The sequence below is a fragment of the Drosophila subpulchrella genome, unplaced genomic scaffold (assembly GCF_014743375.2).
Source record: "Drosophila subpulchrella strain 33 F10 #4 breed RU33 unplaced genomic scaffold, RU_Dsub_v1.1 Primary Assembly Seq48, whole genome shotgun sequence".
NCBI lineage: Eukaryota > Metazoa > Arthropoda > Insecta > Diptera > Drosophilidae > Drosophila > Drosophila subpulchrella.
The window spans coordinates 520,838-546,129 of record NW_023665685.1 but is presented as its reverse complement, the minus strand read 5'-3'; the positions used below and the strand labels follow the sequence as shown (position 1 = coordinate 546,129).

The window sequence follows — 25,292 nt, the reverse complement described above, 5'->3', positions numbered from 1 at the left end:
AGGGAAAGTAAGGGCATGTTAGCTTAGCGGAACCGCGTTGTGTAAAAGCGGCTAACACCCCTAGTTAGGGATATTTACTTTGTTTTATTTTTGGGGCTTAAATATCGGACGGTTCTTGACCGAAGAGAAACTTGAGAAGCAGAGAGAAGCTTTTATACCAATCGAAATAGAGTGAAGACAATTTTAGTGCGGGTATTAATCAGCACAAATGACAATTTATAAAAAGAAAGCGGAGGCCTTAAAAGAAGGTCCAATCATATAAATGAAGGGGGCCAAGAAGAAGGTCCTATTCCAACCCAGCACCGGAAGAGTGACCCGAGCAACAACGCGCGGAGACAACCACCAACCCCGGAGTGCGAGCGCGCCAAGGCTAGGAGACTCATCTGAAAGAGAGCCGTGGGAGCTCGCACAGAATCAGTAATATAATAAATAAAGTAATTATATATAATAATATAAAGTTAATTTTTCAGCGGCGAGTATCAGCCTTGTAATTGTATGACAATTGGAAGAGCCCTCTGAGCGACGTTTGTAGTCGTGAATAGTCAGCATTTTGCTGATGTGTGCACCTTCACAGGTGGTAAAATCGATTTTCTCCGCTAATTAAATAATTGTCAATTAATTTAATCCCCATATGAATTAGCCAATATTATGTTACTCAACACCGGCAGACGCCGACCTAAATATTATTCAATAAATTTGTAATGTGAAGAAGAATTCGAAATCATGGTGTGCTAAAGCTTTATTAAGGGGGTGTGCTGACGCGAGAAGTGGAGTAGGTCAAGAACAATGACATAACTTTTGACGGACAACCTTGACAATAGGGGATCGTATTGCGCGGCCCGCGACGATCCATTGGCACACGAATGTTTGAAGGGGAGGGAATATGGCAAAAACACAGCCCGATCGTATTGCGATCAAGCGACAGCTAAGCTTGTGGGGCAGTGTGGACTGACGAACTTTATGAACTAATATTATTTTCCAGGCACTTTTAATATTTATTCTCGTTATGTTGCAGAGGAGAGAGGCTTACCAAGATCCCACGACCCGAATACGACGTAGCTTATGCCGGCAAATGGTGCCAGAATGTCGGACGCCTCTCCCTCGGCCCACGTAACAGAATTGGCACCCAACGCTAGGATTTTTCATATTCCTTAAGGAATATTATTAGGGTAAACCATCTCGATGCCTGCGGTATCGGAGTGGATGCACCTAAGTATGGCAAAGCTTTCATCTTTTTTTGCCATAGGTAATTTGACTGTTTTATAGAGCAGGTAGACTAAATAATTTTAAATATACGCGTACCTACTTATTTGTCGAGCTAGTAACTGTAAAGTCCCCAACTTTGTCCTAAAATAGAGGCTTGACTTTAAGATAATTTAATTTTTGTCTTTTACAATCGTAGAATTCCCTCTTTTGTTCATGGACAAATTTACCGGAATTTCCTTAAACCAAGAACTATGTTATCCTTTTTATAATACTATACCTACAACTAAGTGCCGACCGACTATTTATATATATAGGTGCTTTCTGGCCGACGCCACACGACGTACTAGGCATTTGCCAGCTCGTTTGAATTGGTTCGAGTCCAGAAAGAGCAGGAGCGCAAGCATTACGGTAACGCATTTAGGAGTTGCGGTGCGGGTCTACTGTTCATTTGTCGATCCAGGACAGAATGGGGGTGGGGGAACTGACAGGAAACGCAAAGCCGACGCCCTACAACGTACTAGGCATTTGTCCGGTCGTTTGCTTGGTTCGAGTCTTTGCGGTTTCCCTTGACCATATTTTGGCGGTGGACGATTTTTAGTTTCTCTGGCCGACGCCCCACAACGTATTAGGCTAGTTGGTCAGGTCGTTTGCTTGGTTCGAGTCCAGAGAAATATGAGACGGTTGTGGAGCCCGAGAATGATCGGACAAACAACTAGTTTTCCGACGACTGGCGGGAGGGGGTTTTTGGACAGATTCCTTATCTAGTTCCGTTCCGTTTGGAACATTTGAGCTGTCTAGAAAAAGGGAAAGTAAGGGCATGTTAGCTTAGCGGAACCGCGTTGTGTAAAAGCGGCTAACACCCCTAGTTAGGGATATTTACTTTGTTTTATTTTTGGGGCTTAAATATCGGACGGTTCTTGACCGAAGAGAAACTTGAGAAGCAGAGAGAAGCTTTTATACCAATCGAAATAGAGTGAAGACAATTTTAGTGCGGGTATTAATCAGCACAAATGACAATTTATAAAAAGAAAGCGGAGGCCTTAAAAGAAGGTCCAATCATATAAATGAAGGGGGCCAAGAAGAAGGTCCTATTCCAACCCAGCACCGGAAGAGTGACCCGAGCAACAACGCGCGGAGACAACCACCAACCCCGGAGTGCGAGCGCGCCAAGGCTAGGAGACTCATCTGAAAGAGAGCCGTGGGAGCTCGCACAGAATCAGTAATAGTAATTTTTTTTCGTTTATGTTCTCTAACTCTTCATGTTTTAATATTTTAGGATTAAATTTTCAAACTCTTGTTAATTGTAAACTCATTTGTAAATCTTCAATGTGTTCTAGGAATATATTTAAGGAATATCTAAAAATGTGCAGAGCTTCTTCTTCTTCTTTATTTTTTACGAGTTTGTTTATATCTTTTGATTGTTTATTTATTATATGAATTATTTCATTAAATTCTTTGTTTTCAATTATCATTTCTTGTAAGTTTTGTAGCTTATCTTCCAACTCTTTTTTATCATCTTCAGTTAATGTTTTAAATAGATTTCCTTGATTTCATGTTTTAATTGTTTCAATGTTAAGGCAATGTCTGGTACGTTTTTAAATTGGTTTTCGTATTTTATAATTTCCTGATATGTTTCAAATATTTTAGTTTGATTTATTTTAATCACATGATGTTCATACTTTAGAAGTATTTTTATAGTCTCTGTGTTCAGAATTAAATCACCGTTGTTTAAAATAAAGCTAAATTGTTGATCTGTTGTCAATGGTATTTTTGTCCATGTCACTATCATGATCAATTTCATTATCAGAATTAGTACTGTCAGTTTCTTATAGTTTTACTACTTTATGACCCATATTAGTTTCTTGTCAGTGCTTTTCGTCTTTTTGTTCTAACGCTCCTGTCTTTTTGAATGGGTTTACTAATTTAGCTTTACGTTTCATTTCTTTTTCAACTTTAGTGTATTCCAGATCTACTTCATGTTCCTCGCGGTCTTTATTAATTTTATCTATCTTATGTTCTTTTTGTTTTTGCATATTTTTGCTTGGCTTAATTCCATAAAGAAATATTACAGCAGGACTTTTACCTGTGGCATCATGGGTTATGTCGTGATTATAAACGTATGTTGCCTTTTCTATGTTCATTAATGTATCCTCAGCGACTGTAAGTGTATTAATAATTCTAAGTTTTTTATTGATTGTTTTATGTACCCTTTCTATATCGGCTATACCATTCTTGCTAGTTGTAATTTCAATGTTAATATTTTCCTTTTGTAACCAATTTTGTAATGACTATAGTATACTATAATATACTTTACCATGCCAGGATCTTGATCCATTTTATTTGTTTTCCGTTTACCTATCATATTAAAAATTTTAAGAAAAGCTTTTTTACTTTCAATTCAATCTGTGGTTTTTGTTTGAATGAATATCGGTGCATGTTAAAAATTTATCGCGAATATTTTTGGTTACTGGAGTTTTTTCAAACGGAAGAGCAACTTTTCTGTGCTCTGCGCAGAAATTGTCTGCACAATTTTGTGCGTCTGGGAAGTAGTATTTCGTTTTAAAAGTGTCATAAGTCTTTTTAATACCTTGGTGTATTGTTTTCTCATGTATTTCTAATATTTTTTCATGAAAGTCTGCATATGTGGGCAAGTTGGGAAGTACTACTGAAGTTTTCAGTAATTTCGTACCAGTATTTGGTTTAATTAATTTCATATAGGCTCGTTGAAAAATAGCAAAGTCTTTGTCATTATTAATGTACATAACAAAATTGTGTCCACATATAAATTTTATAATATATAATTATAATTATAATTATGTCTTTCGCCAAAGTTTCAGTCATTTCACTGTAAATAAATTTTGTAATAGTTTAGCGTCTTGATTTTCCTTTTCAAATCTAAGTTTGTGATTAAAAACATTAACTGGTCGTTCGGTAATTTGTATGCAAACACCATTGTCTTATTGTGCACTATGCACCGTTGCAGCAGTAGTATCTACATTGTCTTCATTTTGAAATACTTCTTCAATTTTGTTATCTTTTGATTCCCTTTTGTAATCCTGGATAAAGCATCTGCTACGTGATTCTTGTTGTGTTCCGATTATAAGGAGACGACAGATCGGGTTGAGATTTTATGTCCAACTGACTTAATTCGGCTCTGTATAGCTGTGGTATTTTTGGTATGTTAGAGTGTACATGATAACAGAGAATATCGATAAATTAAACGGCAAATGGCCAAGATTTCGTGAATATGATACATATCACATTTCTCCCCTTAAATTTACATTTTTACGCTTCCTGAAATCTGGGGGTTGGAAACAGTTGACATCTTGGCGCAAACGAGTACTGCTGCGGATGGGGATACCAGATCGACGTGGCTGTGACGGTTGGAGCTCATCTAGCTGGATTGGTGTTGGTACTTCATTGAAAGCTTGGGTGGATTGGAGAGGCTGTGGTGGGCTAGATGTCCGCTGTTCTTCATGTCTTGGGCTTGGCGGAGTAGTGGGTGGATTGGAAGTGTCGGGCATCGACAAAAGCGGAGTGTTGTCATCTTTGGAGTTGCTACTGAGGTCATCGTGATCAGATCTCGGCTTGATCTGATTTATGTGGCGCTTAATAATACCTGTGGATGTTCGAAGAATAAATACCATATGGCCTATGGACCGATCGATGACAGCTTTTATCCACTTTTCTCCCCTGGCGTAATTTTTGGCAAATACTTTTTGGTTCGGCGAATACTTGTTTGGTTCGATATGCTGGCTTTTAGTCTGTTTTTCAAAAAGTTGACTTAAGATCGTACGCACAGGGCGACCATGTAGAAGTTCTGCAGGACTTTTTCCTTCTGAGTTCGGGGTGAAACGATACGAACTAAGGTATTTCGTAACGGCTGTTTTTACTGAATAACCGTCCTTTATGTTTTTGCTGACAGAAGTTATAAAAGTTTGAACGAAGCGCTCAGCAAGTCCATTTGATGCTGGGTGAAAAGGAGCTGTTGTTAGGTGGTTAATTCCATGTTGAATTCAAAATTCCTTTAAAGTTTCTGCAATTATCACTGACAATGGTTTTGGGGTAACCCTCAATTCCAAATATAGCTGTGAGCGCTGATATAGTGTTTGCAGTTGTAGTGGACGACATTTGGGTTATGAACGGAAACTGAGAATAAGCACCGACGCATATTAACCACATTGAATAAAATATAGGACCCGCAAAGTCTATGTGTATCCTTTCTCAGGCACTTGTAGCTTTTGGCCAGCTTTGAAACTCTTACCGGGGCTGGGTTGCCTTCCTTGCAAACGCCGCAACTCTTAGTTAGTTGTGCTTTGTCGTCGTCGATACCTGACCACCAAACGTGCTGACGTGCTAGTTGTTTCATGCGAACTATTCCCCAGTGACCGTCGTGAAGAAGTATAAGAAACTTACTTCGAAGCTTGCGAGGAATAATATTTCTGTTGATATCAGAATGGAGACATAGCAGCTTGTTGTTGATCGTCAAGGCAAATCTGCGGCTGAAGTAAGGTTGTATTTCGGGATCATCCTGTTGTTCTGGCCAACCAGTTGATACGAAGTGATATACTCTCTGCAAAATTGTATCGCTTTTCAGACTTTCGTTGATGATATCGACATTTATTGGACAGGATATATCGACGATTTTATAGCATTCCTCTTCCTTATCGAAATGGGGATCTGAGCATATAGGAAGACGTGAGAGTCCGTCTGCGTTTCAATGAGCTGTGGTTGAGCGATATTTAATATCAAAATTGTAAGCCATCAATATTATAGCCCAACGCTGAAGTCTGATTGAAGTCATTTTTGACAAATGCTTGCTAGGATTAAAGATTGTGACCAACGGCTTGTGATCAGTTATGAGAATAAATTTCCTGCCATATAAATACTGATGAAACTTCTTTACCCCAAATATGATTGAAAGGGCTTCCTTCTCAATTTGGCTGTATCGGACTTGGTGAACGTCAAGGGTTTTCGATGCGAAGGCTATTGGCTTTTCCTTGCCATCTGGATGTATGTGTGACAATACAACACCAATGCCGAAAGAGGATGCATCTGTGGTTGAAATGTGCTAACTCAGTAGCGTCGAGGATATGCTTCTTCAAAGCTGAGAAAGCTTGTTGCTCTGTTGTCTGTTGCTCTGGTCCAAACTTGAAGGGTATGTTCTTTCTACGCAATTGATTTAGGGGTGAAGCTAACTGGGAGTAATTTGGAATGAAATTGCAGTAATAGTTATCTTTTCCCATGAACGCATCTAGCTGTTGTAGTTTAGAGGGCGGCTTTAGTTCCTTAACGGCTTATAGTCCTGACGAATCCGGAAGGATGCCCTTAACACTGACCCTTTTCCCAAGGTACTCAATTTCATCCCTTAGAAAGAAAAATTTCTCTTTCTTACATTTTATGCCATTTGCCTGTAAAATGCATAAAATTTGTTCAAGTCTGGCTAGGTGTTGTCCACTGTAGGAGCCGAAATAATAATGTCGTCGAGATAATTTCCACAACCTTCTATTTCACTTAGAAGTTGCTTAAGGTGACGCTGGAATATAGCTGGTGCGCTAGCTATTCCAAACGGCAAACGTTGGTACTGAAAGAGACCCAACGGCGTGTTGACAACCATAATTTCTTTCGCTGCATCATCTAACTCCATTTGGAATAAGCGTCTTTGAGGTCAATTTTGGAGAAATGCGTGCCGTGACGAACTTTGTGTAACAAATACTTACGTTTCGGCAATGGATATTGCTCGATGTCCAATTGGAAATTGACGCCTTGCTCGAAATCGCCTCAGATTCGTAGTGCTCCACCTGGCTTCGGTTCTAGTACTATTGGCGATGCCCGTTTGCTAAATTTTATGGGTTTCTAAATACCTGCTTCTATGAGACGCTGCGCTTCCTCCTTGAACTTTTCCAATTGGGCAAACGGAATTTGCCTGCTTTTGTAGAACTTTGGTACGGAATTTGGATTAAGGTAAATGCTTGCCTTAAAGTTTTTTATCGTCCCAATAGCCGGCTCAAATACCTCCTATACCTCTGGCAAAGATCTGTCATTTGAGTCCCCTGATTTTCAGTGACGTTTGCGATTTGATGAATTTCAAAATTGAATGTTTTAAACAAATCCAAGCCGAACAGATTGTTGGAGTTCTTCGATCGCACTTCTGCAGACTCGTGCTGTTTAGCTTTTTGTATGTATTGACATTCAATACTGACACCGTTGCACCAGAATCCATTTGGACGGATACGATTGTACTGAAGAGCTCCACTTCAATCACAGTTTTGTTTCCTTCAAACTTGACCAAGCTGGAAACGTTGAAAATTGTTTGAATTGACTCTGCGTTTTTGTTTCGGGTTTTTTGTTGATCGGTGTCTTTTTGTCTTTGCACTGCTTGGATAAGCAAACGACAGCTATGTGCCCCTTTCTGGCACATTTTTGGCAAATTTCCTCCCGAAACTGGAAATTTTCGCGAGAAAGAGAGTGACCGCTGCCAGAACACGATTTTAAAGCAGTCTTGCCGCCTTTACTATCAGAAAAATTCCATTTTTGATGATTTGCTTTTTGTGTGTATACTGCGTTTGTATCAAGAGCTCTCTTCTCACTCTCTTTGATTACTGCCACTGTCTTTGTTGTTGCCTCGTAAGTTTCGACAATTGAGAGAACGTCTTCGAGCGACGGCTGCAACTTCTGCAAAGCAACTGTGCGAATTGCGTCGAAGGGAGTGTGCACAATTATTTGATCGCGGATCATTTCATTAACGTAATTAAATGAACACCCATCGGATTGGCAAACAAATTGACACTCTCTAGCAATGCCACGTAGATCGGCGACCCGTTCCTTATGTGTCTGTGAGTCCCGCATCTGACGTTTGAAGAATTCGTACCGTGCAGCAACAATATGACGCTTCTGCTTGAAATGTTCTGTTAGTTTTTCTGTTATTTGTTCATATGTCTGCTGGTCCAAGTTTTCGCTACCAAACAGATTTTTTACAAGCTCAAATATGTGAGTGCCTGCCCACGATAGAAAGTACGCTTTTTTCCTATCTGCTGCTTGCACCGAGTAAGCGGAGAAGTGCTGTGTTAATTGTTGAAGGTACGTTTCCCAATTTTTATTTTCTCTGTTAAAGTTTGGAAACGGCGGGCACACGGATAATTCTCCCGATCTGGCTAAGTTTACACCACTGTTTTGTGAAAGAATGGATTCAATCCATTTATGTTGTTGTTGCATCAACTTCTGCGCAAATTCTTGCTGTTGAGCCAATAATGTTTTAAAATTAACTTGGCTGTCAGCCACTGTATGTCTTTAGTCTACCGACACGAATTACACAAAATGAAATTTTGCGGCACTTTTTTCCTCGTCGCCAGATAATGTTGTGTTCCGATTAAAAGGAGACGACAGATCGGGTTGAGATTTTATGTCCAACTGACTTTATTCGGCTCTGTATAGCTATGGTATTTTTGGTATGTTAGAGTGTACATGATAACAGAGAATATCGATAAAGTAAACGGCAAATGGCCAAGATTTCGTGATTATGATACATATCAATTCTCTTTTCCTTTAATGTACTTTATTTCATAATCAAACTCTCTAAGCTTTATTTTTCAACGTTGTTATTTCATATTAGGTTCCTTTATATTATATTTTGTATTTTCATATTTTTAAACTTCTTCCAAAGAGATAGGGGCGGAAATACTTAGTCGCCCATACAATAGCTTATAATTCTTTTTCAATAGCTGCATAAGTTTACTCATGTTCATTTAAAGTTCTACAAATGGGTTGCATCTGTAGTTAGATCGAACTTCTTTCAAAATCTGGATATATGAGAATTGGATCGTTTTTAGTTTTTCAAACGCTTCATTGTAACTAGGATCGTTTATATTTATTTTTTTTTGCTCCTTTCCTTAAGCAGAGATTCATTGGATTTGCAATTTTTGCGAGATCTTTTATAAATTTACGATAAAATCCACAAAGGCCTAAAACGATTTAATTTGATTTGAAGAGTTTGGAATTTTAAAATCTTGAATAGCTTGAATTTTATTTGGATTTGCTCAGATTCCTTCAGTTGAAATTATGTGACCTAAAAATTCAGTTTCTCGTTTCATAAACTCACATTTATCCAATTGTAGTTTGAGATTTGATCTGCGAAGAAGTTCGAATACTTTTTTTAAAGATTGAATATGCTCTTGCAAAGAGGTTGCAAATATAACAATGTCGTCTAAATATACTAGACAATGAGTACCTATTATGTCGTATAATATATTATTCATACAACGCTGAAATGTAGCGGGTGCATTTTTAAGGCCGAAGGGCATTCTAGTATATTCATAGTGACCCTTCTTAATGGAGAATGCAGTATTTTGAATAGATGGTGAGTCCATTTCAATTTGATGGAACCCTTTAGCAAGATCTAATGTTGTCAAGTATTGACATTTCCCTAACTTGTCGGAATGGGGAATTTATCATTGATAGTTATTTCATTCAGTCCTCTGTAATCAATAGCCATACGAAATTTGGGTATGCCCGATGCATCCCTTTTTTTGGGTACCATAACAATTGGACTGCAATAAGGAGATTCGGATTTTCTGATAATACCTTGTCTTATCATTTCTTCAATTTATTTTTCTACTTCAATATCGTAAATGTAAGGATAACTATATAGTCTCCTATAAATTGTTTCTTCATGTTTTGTTTTTATAACGTGTTTGATTTCGTTCGTGAAAGTCAAATTTTCACCTTCATGGTACTGAATATTAAAATATTTTGACATTAAAAAATGAAGTTCAGGGTTTTCTTCATTATTTAAGTGATCGTCTTTAATATTATTGTCAAATAAGTCCGTTTGTAAGGCATAATAATATTCCTCATCATCTACTACACTTAAAGAAGTTTGATTACGTTTTTCCGTTATATTTATCATAGGGAATTCATAATTATGTAATTCAATAGTGTTTTTCATAAAATCAATTTTTGCTGACGATTCTTTCAAAATTTGTCTTCCTAAAAGAATGTCATAATGTTTTGAAAAGTTTTTTATAAAAAATGTTTTGCTTGGATGAAAAAAATTTTGAAATACTAAACTGAATATATATATTAAAAGTTACAGATTCATCTATAGTTTTAATTTTAGTAGAATAATTTTCAATTGGGTACTTAAAGAAGTTTTCGATAGTTTAATTTATGCTTGATTCTGTATCGATAAGACAGAGGCATAGTTTATTATTAATTTTAATTTGTATGGCTGTGGTGTTTCGTCCGAGGCTGTTGTCTATTGGCTAAGACTTACGTTGTTGATCTGAATCTGAAACTCGGGGACGTTTTTGGGGAACATTGGTACTCTGAGTACTTTGGTTACCCTGTCCTTGATTGTTTTGAAAAGTTTTAGGATAATAATTATTTCCTGAATTATTATTAGCAGAATTATTGTTGTTACCCCAATTTCCATTAGAGTCGAATCTATTCTGTCTCTGCTGGTTGTTGTTATATTTGTTTTGATAATTGTTATTTTGGAATCTACCCCCTTGGTTATTATCTGAATGATAGTTGGGTTTTGTATTTGAGTATGATTTTGATGTTTTAAAATCTTAAAATTCATCATCTTCCTGAGAGTTTTGGAACATATACGAATGATTATTTATGGATTTATCTTCAAACATTCCTACAGCTTGGGCAGCTTGTTTTAATTTAAGAGGACACGAAATATCAAATTTACTCACGTAATTAAAGTTTTGACTGGTAATTTTTCACGAATCACTTCAGCTAATGTATCACTCAATGTCCTCGAAACTAGAACTGTGTTTGATGGATTATTGTCTAGGCTCAGTTTACAACAAATTCTACTTGTCTGTTCTTATAATTCTTCAACAAATTTACGTAAATTATTTGTATACCCGTTACTCGTAGAGTAAAAGGGTATACTAGATTCGTCGGAAAGTATGTAACAGGCAGAAGGAAGCGTTTCCGACCCCATAAAGTATATATATTCTTGATCAGGATCACCAGCCGAGTCGATCTAGCCATGTCCGTCTGTCCGTATGAGCGCTGAGATCTCGGAAACTATAAGAGCTACAATACTGGGATTAGGCATGCAGATTCCTGAGATTCCTCCGCAGCGCAAGTTTGTTTCAGCAGAGTGCCACACCCACTCTAACGCCCACAAACCCACAAACCCAAAACTGTGGCTCCTACAGTTTTGATGCTAGAATAAAAATTTGAAATGAAATGCATTGTTCTCATCAATACCTATCGATTGACCCAAGTTTGCCACGCCCACTTTAACGCCTACAAACTGCCCACAAACTTAAAAAAAAATCGTAAGTATGTACGTGGATATCTCGGAAACTATAAAAGATAGAGAATTGGGATCTCAGATTAAGATTCCGTAGCTTTGTACGCAGCGCAATTTTGTTACGCGATTATGCCACGCCCACTATAACGCCCACAAACCGCCCAAATCTGTGGCGCCCACAATTTGTATGCTAGATACAAAATTTTAACTGAAATGTATTGGTCTCGTCAATACCTATCGATTGATCCAAAACAAAATTTGACAGGCCCACTCTAACGCCCATAACGCTTAAATATGTCTACCTCCGGTAGGTGGCGCATTTAAATCTCGCTTTGCTGCTTGCATATCTCCATTTCCCTTTGGTCCCTTAAGCTGAGTAACGGGTATCTGACAGTCGAGGTACTCGACTATAGCGTTCCCCCTTGTTATATTTAGTCTCACGTAATTCTGCTATCATTCGATGTGGAGGTGTTGCGCTGTTGTGGTCGCTGATAAGTAGGGTTCTCAATTCCATCCAGTCCTGTGGTATATTTCTCATCAAGAGTGATCTGGCTTGTCCAACTGATGGCTGCTTGGATAATTTGATTTTGGCCTTCTGATGTTGTAATGGTAAACTAATTCATTGACTTCTTTTATAAAGAGAGTGGGACTCCATTGAATTTATTTATCTGTTTTAGTTGCAGAAGCAAATGATTCATGGATACATCTGAGAGGGTATGTGATGCTTTTGCTGCTGCGGCTACGGCTGCTGCTGCTGATGTTGATGGCAATTCCATTTTGAATGGTATAAGTTGAAAAAATTGTAGTCTTCTTCTTAAAATGCGAAATTAATTAGATTTATTATCGCTGGATTAGACACTAGAATCCTCATTCGTGATTTAACTAATGTTGGTAAGTTCGTTGTGGGGATACAAATAATGTTTTTATTTTCGCGAAGTGATTTTTTAAGTCCTTTTTAGGTAGTCACTCGCGAGGATATTACTTGTATCCTACCGGCTGCGCCAATTATGTTTTTTGCTTCGGGATATATTAAAAATATATAAATAAAAATATATATATATTTTAATATACAGCGGAGCTTTTATTGGTAAAGTTTTTTAGTTAGATCGCCAATCTTAAACTTATTTTACAAAATGCACTATTCTTATAACTATGGCTTTTAGCGGTGACAGCGACGCGAGCAGCGAAAGTGGACTTTGATTAAAGAATTTTGATTGGTCAAATCAGTGGCTCGATGAAACGGTTTCTAGGCTGCATCTTTTGCTTAATTAATTTGGATTGGCCAAAGCTTTTATGCTGACGAAAGGATTCTCAGGCTGGACCCTTTGTTTAAATGTTTGAATATTGTTTATGTCTGCCGTCGTCGATAAAGGCGTGAGAAGTGCTTATAATTCTGGTGCCGCCGATCGAAGGCGTGGCAAAGATTTTTGTCTGAGGGGTTAAATGTTTATGTCGGATTGATTTGAATAACTGCGATAATAGGCTCTGGACTTATGTTATTGACAATTGGAATAATGGGTATCTCGGGATATACAGGTTTTATGTTGGGTTCGGTATCCAGGGTATTTGCATATACGTCATTTATATGCCTGAACACGGATGACAAATTCTGTACGTCTACGCTGAAATTATCTCCAACACACTCTTCGTCAAGTCATTCCAGGTCTTCGCATCCTTCATGTGATTGAACCACTAAATATTTTCTTTTTCGCCGCCCAGCCACTCGAAAAAAAGTTTTTATCTGCTTTGCAATCCAAGTTTGCAGATGCATTTTTGTTGGTTTTGGCATGCAGATATGCTGATCTTTCGGGTGCAAAATACAAACAACACGTTTTACACATACGCTTTTTAAGTTGGTTGTGTACCGACAAACAATACAAGTCGTAGGGAACCTACAAGGAAAGCGGAGATTGTGATGCTATATCAATTGAATAAATAACATTTTGTAAATGCTTACCTGCAGATATTTGTTGTGTTCATTTATTGATATCACGAGAGCTCTTCGTTGCATTAGGTCCAGAAAATGTCCCTTCTCATTGCTCTCGGAAACAATTATTTCTGAGACGCCCTGAATAACACGTACCGGAGGGGTAAAAAATCTATATGGTAGAATTTGAAGTAATCCACTTCTAAATTCTCCACAACATTCTGCGGATTAGCACTTAACGATTTGCAGAAAATATTGGCTTTTGCGAACATGTTCTTTATACCAGTACTGTTCAATGTCATCCAGTTCTGCCCCTTTTTCATTAGGCAGAACATATTCGCCAGTCACAGGAAAGTCATGGATGACCATTTTTCCCCAGACTTCGGCCAATGTTCTTCCGTCGAATTCAAAATGTTGTTCCTCCAAGTCGAAGTCTGTTGTTCTGCCTTGGTTGTCCAAATGGCTTCCATATTTATCGTGCGGCAAAATCAACCCAGACAACTCCCGGCTTAATGAGACCATTCTCCTTTCGACTCGGTTAAACGCACTTCTTCCTGAAATAAAAACTTAATTTGTAAAACTTTTCAGTTTACACTTAGAAAAACATTTTACCTAAAGCATTTGTAGCAACAAAAATTGCATCCAAATTGTATACCTTAAAATGTTGAACCGCGTAAGAAATAACTTTCCCATACCTGGGATTTTCATCGGGGCCACCATCGGAAATTATTACAACCACAGGCTTGACTCGTCCTTTATCATGGGTTTTTGCTATTTCTTGAAAGGACTCCAGATTAAGAATACTGTCACAATCTTTGGCATGAGTTTCTGCGGTAATGCTTATAAATGTGGGGCCAGAATAAACTACAGCTTTCGGGTCTCCCGTTTTTTCAGGACTTATAATTACCCCAGCACAAACTGATGGGTTTAGCCTATGCCTTGGGGCAACTACCCAATCGTGATCTGGAAGCTTGATCTTGTACTCAAGATGCATGAGCAAACGTGGTTGCTTATTTGAAGCAGTCAACCTGATTGACACTCTAGCCATGTCATCTTGTGATAAAAAGAAAAATCTTGAACAGGGCCGAGAACAGAGGCAATGCTTTCCAGATATTTAATGGATGCTGTAGCGAAATGCCCATATACATGCTGCTTGTGATAATCTGTCTGGGCTCGACAAAGCTTTACCGGTACCGTTTTTACATTGCGTCTTTCTTCAATCGAGGATGATCTTCTAGGCAATAGTCTGAGATAGGTTGAGCTTCTGGACAAATTAAACCCTTCCTTTTTGAGCTCTTCATGGAGATCAGACAAGGTTTTACACTTCTGATGAGGGTGGTGCACCTCCTTTCATCAGCTGCACTTAGAAACATGACTATCCTTCAAAATAGTTTTATGGAGAAGCGGTTGATCGTCTTCAATCGCGGGTCTTCCGGTTGTAGATCTTTGGTTCCGGAGACTTCGAGCATCTGGATTTTTTTTAAATAGGGTACCCAGTTTTGTTTTTTTAGTCTGCCTATATGTATGTTGAGCTTCTAAAATTTGATGCTTGCGCTTAAGGATTCCTGTTTAATTTTCAATTTCTTTTTATTATTTACTTACCATGCTCAGACCTAAGATCGATGGAATTCTCATTAAAATTAATCGCTGATTGATTGCTTTTCATAGCTTTTTATTAAATCACTTATATATTTTTGAAACTCTTTTTTGTTCTTTTCTTGCTGTTTTCCATATTGCAGTTGCTTCTTTTTGACAATCTGACGGTCTTCTGTCTGGATAGCGCAGTTTGTAAGATTTTAAAAATGTCTGAAAGAGAGCATTTAATTCAGATGCCAGAGCACAATTGTCACAGGCAAACTTTTTAAATAGATTCCGGTGACTAACATACGCTCACAACAAACAGCTGTTTTTCGATATACGAATGGTAGAATATGTATATCGACTTAATTATAGGGTTGCATTCTATACTTATTACCGGAATAATTGGAGGGAATACATTTTTGAATAAATTCTTGAAATAAAAAAAAAACTTATAAAATGATTACGTAATCATTGTGCAAGACCCCCCTCCCCATGTAATGGGTGATTACCTAATATATGGACAGCCCCTATCTGCCTTTTGAGAAAGCTGTATCTGTCAAAATGATCCTTGCGTCACCGCGGAGTGAGGCATGTAGAATATGCAGCTTCTGGCTGGCTGAGTATAGTTCATTATGCACTAATTCCACAAATAAGTCGTGAAACCGGGGCCAACCTATTCGCCATCAAATTCGGGAATACTGATTGGCAGTAAAGATAGATTTGGAATCATTGGGGAGTCGTTTTCTCCAAGCAAGGTCATATTATATTTATACCCGTTACTCGTAGAGTAAAAGGGTATACTAGATTCGTCGGAAAGTATGTAACAGGCAGAATGAAGCGTTTCCGGCCCCATAAAGTATATATATTATTGATCAGGATCACTAGCCGAGTCGATCTAGCCATGTCCGTCTGTCCGTCTGTCCGGATGAACGCTGAGATCTTGGAAACTATGAGAGCTAGGCTATTAAGATTTGGCGTGCTGATTCCTGAGCTTCTTACGCAGCGCAAGTTTGTTTCAGTAGAGTGCCACGCCCACTCTAACGCCCACAAACCGCCCAAAACTGTGGCTCCTACAGTTTTGATGCTAAATTTTAACTGAAATGTATTGTTCTCATCAATACCTATCGACTGACCCAAAAAAAAGTTTGCCACGCTTACTTTATCGCACACAAACCGCCCCCAAACTTCTAAAATCGTAAATATGAACGTGGATATCTCGGAAACTATCAAAGATAGAGAATCGGAATCTCAGATTTAGATTCCGTAGCTTTGTACGCAGCGCAATTTTGTTACGCGAATATGCCACGCCCACTCTAACGCCCACAAACCGCCCAAACCTGTGGCGCCCACAATTTTCATGCTAGATACAACATTTTAACTGAACTGTATTGGTCTCGTCAATACCTATCGATTGACAAAAAATTTGCTACGCCCACCCTAACGCCCATAACGCTTAAATCTGTCTACCGCCGGTAGGTGGCGCATTTCAGTCTTGCTTTGCTGCTAGCTTATCTCCATTTCCCTTTGGTCCCTTTTGCTGAGTAACGGGTATCTGATAGTCGAGGCACTCGACTTTAGCATTCTTCCTTGTTTTCATATAGGGTCTGGAATTGACAATCTTCTTCTTTGGCGGCTGCCTCTGCTCCAGGCGTATTATTGAGATCATCACAGGCCGTCTCCCATTTAACCTCCAGGTGTCGACCACCTCACTCTTATTTTGCTTGAGTATTCTGTGAAGCTGGATAAAGCTTTGAATCCTGTGAAGCTGGACTAAGCTGAACCGCGAAGCTATAAGTTGCGTTGATAACTGATTTATTCTTAATTTGATACATGCTTGTATACTACTTGGAACACGGAAGTTCAATGTAATGATTAGTTAAATAAGATATATTCTAGAGTAGGTCAGGGAATTTTGATTATGGTAGCAGTATGGTAGCTCAGCTGACACTGCAAAATGTGCTGACTGCATATACTCGTAATTACTGCATTATAATTACTATAAGTATTTTTGTTCTGATTATTGTCTTGGTTAAACCTTAAATTATTATTGTTTCTCTGGTTGCTATAGTTATTATTTTCTTGTCTTGGTTTGTGGTTTAAATGTGTTTGTCCATTTCCACCCGAGTCTTGCTCGTTTTATTTTATCTGAGAAGTTGAGAAACTATTAAAATGAGACCTCATGTTGTTACTTTCTAGTTCTTGAACTATTACCATTGCATTGGTAAATAAAGAGGATTCATTGAGAAAATAATGTCCGAAATTTGGCCGTTAGGGCCGGTAATGAAAACTCTGAGAGCTGTATTTCTATGCTTTTCGTTCATTTTTGCTCTTATTGGTTTATTCCTACTAAGTTATAATAGCTTTAAAAGCTTGGTAACGGGTATCTGATAGTCGAGACAATTGACTATAGCATTCTCTCTTGTTATAATACAAATATGGGACTCACCTGAATCTTATGCAGCGCCTTGTCCAGCCCACTAATTTGAATCTCCTGTTGCTTTAAATCCTTTACTCGCACTGATTCGGGTAAAACCTTGATACCAGGTACTAATTTCAATGACATTTTATCAGAAATACCGTTGGCCATTTTCGCCTTGTTTAAATAAAAGGGAATAGGAAAATAGTATTAATATAGTGCTCCTCGGACAACGAATAGGGTGCCTACCTCCAGCTCCATGTAGACATCGTTTGTCTTGATAATGGCGAGCAGATCATTGAAGCTTACAACCAGCTCTAGTCGACAAGTATACTGCCCGACTCTAGCATCGAACAAGGCCTCTACTTTGTACATCTTTTGTAATTGACGACCTAGCGCTTCTTTGGCCGCTAAGCGACAGGTAAAGACATCTACCGGCATGCTATCCAGCTGCCCGGCGCACTTTGATACGTTGTGCGCAATCTATTAAAGATAATTACGGATGAAGACAGAATTAAAAGAACCGCCACGAAAAGACTTACGAGGTTACTGTGCTTGTCTTCTTGCAAGTGGTGGCGTAGAACCAGATGTCCCCGATACTCCGGCCCGCTGAATATGTCCAATGTCTTAGCAAAAAAGATCTGTAAGAACGATTATTCAAGATATTGATGAATGGGAATATAAGGAATATTACTGCATCCGACTCGCGAACTTCCATGTTGAAATTTATGAATCCGCCGTGCTTAGTCTCGTCGCCATTAGTGATCACAACCTTTTCGCCTAGCTCATCTCTGTGATTCAAAACTCGGGCAATACCTGTAGTAGAGAAGGAGGAAATAAAGTGTGTATCCAGCACTCATAACTTTGCATAGACAAGTAAGGGAGGGACAAATTGCCTTTGGGTATACCACAGATATTATCATTTAATTTTATTTAAGAAATGTATGACAATTTTTTACTACCACTTAACAAAAATTGAAATCCGTACAGAACTGCAAGTAAGAAAAAACAGTGCCATTTCAGTTGACAAAAAATATAACATTTATATAAAAAAGTTCGCCGTTCGCTAAAGGAGCTTGGGGTGTATTACAGCCTTAAAGATGCATAAATCAAAGCTAAATGCCGAAGTCGAACAAGCTGAAACTGCTGAAACCCAAATTTAACAAGGAAGAATGCTGTAGTCGAGTACCTTGACTATCAGATACCCGTTACTCAGCTAAAGGGACCAAAGGGAGATGGAGATACGCAAGCAGCGAGATTGTAATGCAATGTATGGTAATGTGGGCAGCAGACAGATTTAGGCGTTATGGACGTTAGAGTGGGCGTGGCAAACTTTTCTTGGGAACAATCGATAGGTACTGACGAGACTAATACATTTCAGTTAAAATTTTTACCTAGCGTTCGGGCGGCTTATGGGCGTTAAAGTGGGCTTGGCAAACTTTTTTTAGGCCAATCGATAGGTATTGTATTGTATAGGTATACATTTCAGTTAGAATTTTTATTACAGCATCCAAACTGTAGGAGCCACAGTTTTGGGCGGTTTGTGGGAGTTAGAGTGGGCGTGGCTGAAACAAACTTGCGCTGCGTAAGAAGCTCAGGAATCAGCATGCCAAATCTCAATAGCCTAACTCTTATAGTTTCCAAGATCTCAGCGTTCATCCGGACGGACAGACAGACCGACAGTCGGACATGGCTAGATCGACTCGGCTAGTGATCCTGATCAAGAATATATATACTTTATGGGGTCGGAAACGCTTCCTTGTGCCTGTTACATACTTTCCGACGAATCTAGTATACCCTTTTACTCTACGAGCAACGAGTATAATTATACAAAAATCGTTATATTTTGATTTCGAAAAACATATACGCTAGTAAATTGAAATGAAATATTATCTTTATATTTCTGTTTTTAATCCGAATGCACTGTATATACATTTCCTCCATAGAAACGCCCTGCAAGGGAATATAAACTTCGGCCTGCCGAAGGTAGATTCCTTTCTTGATATTTATTTATTTATTTAATGCTAAATTAGGGTCCAAACTTTAAGTTACTTAATGACTATGAGCATTAGCGACTAGGGCCTTCCGCTCGTCTAGGGTCTCGATGTTATTTTATTAGTTAACAGTGATTGCGATTTTAAATTGTATGTATTAAGTCCGTTTTTTTGGAAGGCCATGAATTTATATATATTTTCGTTAGTTAAGTTTGACATATTAATTATTAGGTGGTGTGAGAGAAGGGTTGAAAATCTATGTTGGGAGAGGGATGAATGTTGGGGATCGGTCTGTCCACACACAGAACAAATGTTCTTTATTTTAGTTCACTGTACTTAATAAAAGGAATAATGGACAAATATGTGGCCAATAAAGTCCGATAATATACAAGGTGAGTTCCAAAGTAAACAGGACTTTTAAAAAAAGACAGAACAAACAGTTTTTTCGGCAAAATCAATTTATTTTATTTAAAATAGTCTCATTTTTGCATTTTTCCGAAAAAGTAGAAGTCGCACGGTGCCATATCAGGTGAATACGGGGAGGTGTTGATGGTAAAATTGTGATTTTTGGTCAAATAGTCGGACACAAGCGTCGATCGATGAGACGGCGCAATATCGTGCAACAAACGCCAACGAATACGGCGCACCAAACGCTTCAAAACTCCAAGGTAGAATACCGCATTAACGTTTTGGCCGGGTGGAACAAATTCTTTGTGGACAATACCCTTGGAATCATAAAAACAAATAAGCATTGTCTTCACTTTTGACGGCGCGATTTTTTGGCGTTTCGTTTCGGGATCATATTGAAAACACCACGTTTCGTCACCAGTCACAATCTTGTAAAGGAAGTTCGGATCTTTTTTTGCCTCTTTAATGATGTCCTTCGAATGTTGAATTCTGAGCAATTTTTGGACGTCAGTCAATTTGTGCGGAACAAACCGTGCACACACCTTTTGTAAGCCCAAATGTTCGGTCAAAGTGCGATAAATCGATGTTTTGGAGATGTTCAATTCTATTTCCATGAATTTCAATGATGATTTCGACTGATTTTTTATGAATTCACGCACAGTTTCGATGGAATATTCGGTGATCACGGATATTGGTTGGCCCACATGTTCATCGTCATTTATGTCCTCACGACCACTTTGAAAACGTTGAAACCACTCGTGCACTCTGCTACGGGATAAGCAATCATCGCCATAAACTTGTTTCATCAATTGAAACGTTTCGGTAAAAGTTTTACCAATTTTAAAACAAAATTTAATGTTGGCTCTTTGTTCGAAGCTCATTTTCGCACCGATGACAAAAACATACTGACACTTAACACGCAATAACCTCACTTCCAATAGATGAAATGTCATTTTTACTGGAAGTCGATAAACGATAGCAGATTCTAACGCACCAGTTGACATATAGATGGCTCCACTTGAGGGCGCTAGATTCAAAAAGTCCTGTTTACTTTGGAACTCACCTTGTATATGGCATTTTTAAGACCCTGTATAGCCAATTGTTGTTATTAGTCAATTTTTCCTTAAATTAAGGTTAATAGACTAAAATTAAAAATTTTTTTCTGAGTGCACATATTTGGCATTAGTAAGGATGGCGTGTCTTAGTTTAAGGCGGATTAAAATAACTTGAGTTTCTTGTTGTGTCTTGTGAACTTATAAGTAGTGTTTAGTGGAGAAGTTTGATGATTTTTGTTGTACTAGGGTGAAGTGTTATTGCGCATGTTTTGTTAAAGATAATGCTGTTTGTGCCTAACCGAAGGGTCAAGGGGGTAGTGAGAACATGTCGCAGGCACGGGTACGCTTTGATGGCAAGACGATGATGGCGTTGCGACAACGGTAACAATGGTTACTGCGATGCCGGAGTTCAGGCGATACGGGAACTGCGCTGAGGTTGAGCTAACGTAGGTTAGCTGCTAGTTGAGATAGTGTAGTATTACGAGCTCTGTTCCCGGAGGTAGGAAGAAGAACCGCGGAGTTATAAGTTGCATTGATAAGTAATTTATTCCTAAATAAATTACATGCTTAAAAAATACTTTGGACATGGTTGTGTGGGGAACGTAAGAATTTGGTGCAAGTTGTAATGCATAACGTCAGTTTATTTGCTATTAGTGGTGGGCAAGCTAAAAAGTATGCGATTGCAGTTACGAGGAAATCATTTTTATATATTTTTAGCAAGGAAATAGCACGGGAATTGACGTTATGCATTACAACTTGCGCCAAATTCTTACGTTCCCCAACACTGAAAATTTAAAATAATGTTTAACGGCCGCTGCACCCGAATACTGAACTTGGGTATAAACCTTTAAAAATCTGTAAAAAATCGATTTACCAACGGATTGTCGTGATCGATGGCGCATATTCTCCGTTAAGGTTCAGCCTTCAAGAAAATAACATAAAACTAATTTCCGTTTTTTCGCGTGTATTTTTAAAGAAGCCATTTATGCCAGCGTTTTTGCATTTTTTCCAACTTTTTCAACTTTGACGAATTGTAGCTAATAAACTGATGAATGGAACTCAATGATGTGTATAAGAAAGTTAAAGAGCATTCTATTACCTGTAAAAAGTCTTCGATGACCGAATTCGGTTTATCACAACTCGAGTTAGAAAATAAAAAACTGCGAAAAAAAAAATTGGTACCATAGAAAAAATTGTAGGTGCCCTTTTCTTAATCAGGGAGATGTATCTTACCGGAAAACAAAGGTTTCCTGAAAGGCGTATTTCATCAATTTTTTTTTGTAAACTGGTGTTATTAGACACCTTGCAATGGTCCAGCGAAAGTAATGGATTGCAATCGTTGCCTTGTAGCACATTATCTTATGGCATATATTACTATGATTATTGTTATTATTAATCCGATTCCTAAACAAGAAAGGAAGTTAGCTTCGGCAAGCCGAAGCTTATATACCCTTGCAGCTATAATTATTAAATTTAAAAACACAAAAAATGATATTCCCAATAGTATAAGATAATATGTCAAAAAACACCGAAGCTATAATTTGTTTCATATTATTTTCCTAACAATTTTCCGATCGTTCCTATGGCAGCTATATGAAATAGTCCTCCGATTTTGATAAAATTTAATTCGAAATTCAGAACTAAATAAAAAATGTTATTTCCAAGCGTTAGAGGTTATATGTTGAAAAACACCGAAGCTATAATTTTTTTCATATTATTTTTCCACAAATTTTCCGATCGTTCCAATGGCAGCTATATGATATAGTCGTCCGATTTCGATAAAATTTAATTCAAAATTCAAAATTATTTAAAAATTGTTATTTCCAAGCTTAGGAGGTTATATGCTAAAAAACACCAAAGTTATAATTTTTTTTCATTTATTTGTCCGATTATTCCTATGGGAGCTATAAGATATAGTTGTCCGATCCGGCTGGTTCCGACTTATATACTACCTGCAAAAGATATAAGACTTTTGGGAAAGTTTCAGCCCGATAGCTTTAAAATTGAGAGACTAGTTTGCGTAGAAACGGACGGACAGACGGACAGACGGAAATGGCTAGATCGACTCGTCTAGTCATGCTGATCAAGAATATATATACTTTATGGGGTCGGAAACGTCTCCTTCACTGCGTTGCAAACTTCTGACTGAAATCAATATACCCTCTGCAAGGGTATAAAAAGCAGGTCCGGAAATATGATGAAAATTCAAATTTTTATACCCTTGCAGAGGGTATATTGATTTCAGTCAGAAGTTTGCAACGCAGTGAAGGAGACGTTTCCGACCCCATAAAGTATATATATTCTTGAACAGCATGACTAGACGAGTCGATCTAGCCATGTCCGTCTGTCCGTCTTTCTTTATATGTTGAAAACAACATATAACCTCCAACGCTTGGAAATAACATTTTTTAATTAGTTTTGAATTTCGAATTTAATTTTATCAAAATCGGACGACTATATCATATAGCTGCCATAGGAACGATCGGAAAATTGGTAGGAAAATAATATGAAACAAACTATAGCTTCGGTGTTTTTTAACATATAACCTCCTACGCTTGGAAATAACACTTTTTAATTAGTTCTGAATTTTGAATTTAATTTTATCAAAATCGGACGACTATATCATATAGCTGCCATAGGAACGATCGGAAAATTGGTAGGAAAATAATATGAAACAAACTATAGCTTCGGTATTTTTTGACATGTTATCTTATACTATTGGGAATATCAATTTTTGTGTTTTTAAATTTAATAATTATAGCTGCAAGGGTATATAAGCTTCGGCTTGCCGAAGCTAACTTCCTTTCTTGTTAAATTCAATATGATTATACCAGTTACTCGTAGAGTAAAAGGGTTAGGGGCCGTCCATAAACCACGTGGACAAATTTTAAGCACTTTTTGACCCCCCTCCCCCCCTCGTGGACAATCGTGGATTTTTAACAAACCCGCCTCCCCAACCCCCCCTATTTTTGTCCACGTGGACTTTTTAATTGAAATTTTTTTTTTATTTATATTTAAAAGTGGAATAAATAACATAATGGTTAAAATTAAATTTTTACTATGTCCTATTTACCTCGAACCCCCCTCCCCCCTCGTGGAAAATCGAGGACTTTTGACGAAATCTAGCAAACTATAAGAGCTAGGCTATTGCGATTTGGCATGCAGGTTCCTGAGCCTCTTGTGCAGCGCAAGTTTGTTTCAGCAGGGTGCCACGTCCACTCTAACGCCCACAAACCGCCCAAAATTGTGGCTCATACAGTTTTGATGCTAGAATAAAAATTTTAACTTAAATGTATAGCTTTTTACTCACACCCTTTGCTTTATTGTGCAAAGATTTTAGCAAACTGTTTTCTCTCTACGAAATCCGTGCGGCTAGCTCAGTAGTTTTGCGCGTTCTTCAGATAAAATTTATATTAAACGTGAACCGCTACAAAGCTTTATTGTCTTGTGCTAATGATGCTCCGGATACTTCTGCCGCCACTTGTACGAGATGACAAAGAGTTTGGCTGTTTGGGCTTAGGGAAGCGTCAACGATCTTAGACCAGGGTGAACAGGATTCTCAGGATTCCGTCAGGATTCAGTCGATTGAGTTTCCTCTACACTCCTCCCGAGCAGACGGTTTTTTCGTTGAGATAGATCGCCTGCGATACCGGTAGGTAGTCAACGACTGCGCTTTCCAAAAATATGTCGGGCGCCACACTTAATTAACTCCACGTCAGGAACGACAGGATACGCCTGTCCAGTTCCTGCCTAACTTTTCGGACATCCGTCCGACTTAGCTAGAGCGGTCCTCGCAACAATCGACCGAGTCTCCACTGAACTTAGCCGTTTAAGGACTTGAGCTACCTGTGTCCTTGCTGACTTTCAGGGCTGTATCTTCTTGACTTCGACTTTGCTTAACGTTGTTCGCCGTATATCCTCGGCCTCTCCTTGTCTCCAAGGTGCGGCGATCTACCGGAATGCCTGGTTATATTTTTATAGCCTCGCTCTTTCTCTTTGTTCATTTCCACCCTCAGACGTTTCCCCCATAGAATTAGGAATTCTTGTATCTCCTCTTCGGTCTTTATCCTGTATCCGTATCCTTCTAGCCTTTGAGTCCTTGCGATCCATCCATGGACGCACGTACGTGCCCATCGATCGGCACTATCCCCCAGTGCCAATCGACCGCTTATCGAGGAGCCCCTTTCATTATGCAAATTTTGTTAGTTTAGTAATCCCGCGCCGCGGTCTGTGGTCACTACTGGCTTCGGTAGTAGCAACTTTACCGGGGGGTTGTCACGGTACTTCCTTCTATTGAAGAGCTTTATGATGGGAGGAACTTCCTCCGTTATTACTTGCCCTTAAGGCTAGGTAAACAATTTATGATAATAAAATGGAATGATTACGGCGGAGCCGGAGTATTGAAATTGATGAGTTTTTTATTAAGCAAAGC

At 38.4% G+C, this 25,292-nt stretch overlaps 2 protein-coding genes across 5 annotated transcripts in view; both read right to left on the bottom strand.

Moving 5' to 3' along the window:
• LOC119562453 (nuclear pore membrane glycoprotein 210) overlaps positions 1–25,292 on the bottom strand; it is a 586,123-nt gene that overhangs the window by 257,014 nt on the left and 303,817 nt on the right. For 2 of the 4 annotated variants that reach the window (XM_037875640.1, XM_037875641.1), the window contains exons 11-14: positions 18,098–18,219; positions 17,946–18,044; positions 17,653–17,886; positions 17,434–17,580 (exon numbers count right to left, since the gene is read on the bottom strand). In XM_037875640.1, the coding sequence (XP_037731568.1) occupies positions 17,434–17,580; positions 17,653–17,886; positions 17,946–18,044; positions 18,098–18,219 (602 nt within the window). Of the gene's footprint in view, positions 1–14,821; positions 14,942–15,008; positions 15,213–17,433; positions 17,581–17,652; positions 17,887–17,945; positions 18,045–18,097; positions 18,220–25,292 lie in introns of those variants that run through there. The other 2 variants (XR_005221847.1, XR_005221848.1) reach the window with 2 other exon arrangements.
• Positions 12,653–14,671, bottom strand: LOC119562454. Its single transcript, XM_037875646.1, has 3 exons — positions 14,019–14,671; positions 13,437–13,960; positions 12,653–13,371 (listed from the first exon to the last, which is right to left on the bottom strand). The coding sequence occupies exons 1-2, from the start codon at positions 14,452–14,454 to the stop codon at positions 13,635–13,637; spliced, it is 762 nt and encodes a 253-aa protein (XP_037731574.1). The 5' UTR covers positions 14,455–14,671; the 3' UTR covers positions 12,653–13,371; positions 13,437–13,634.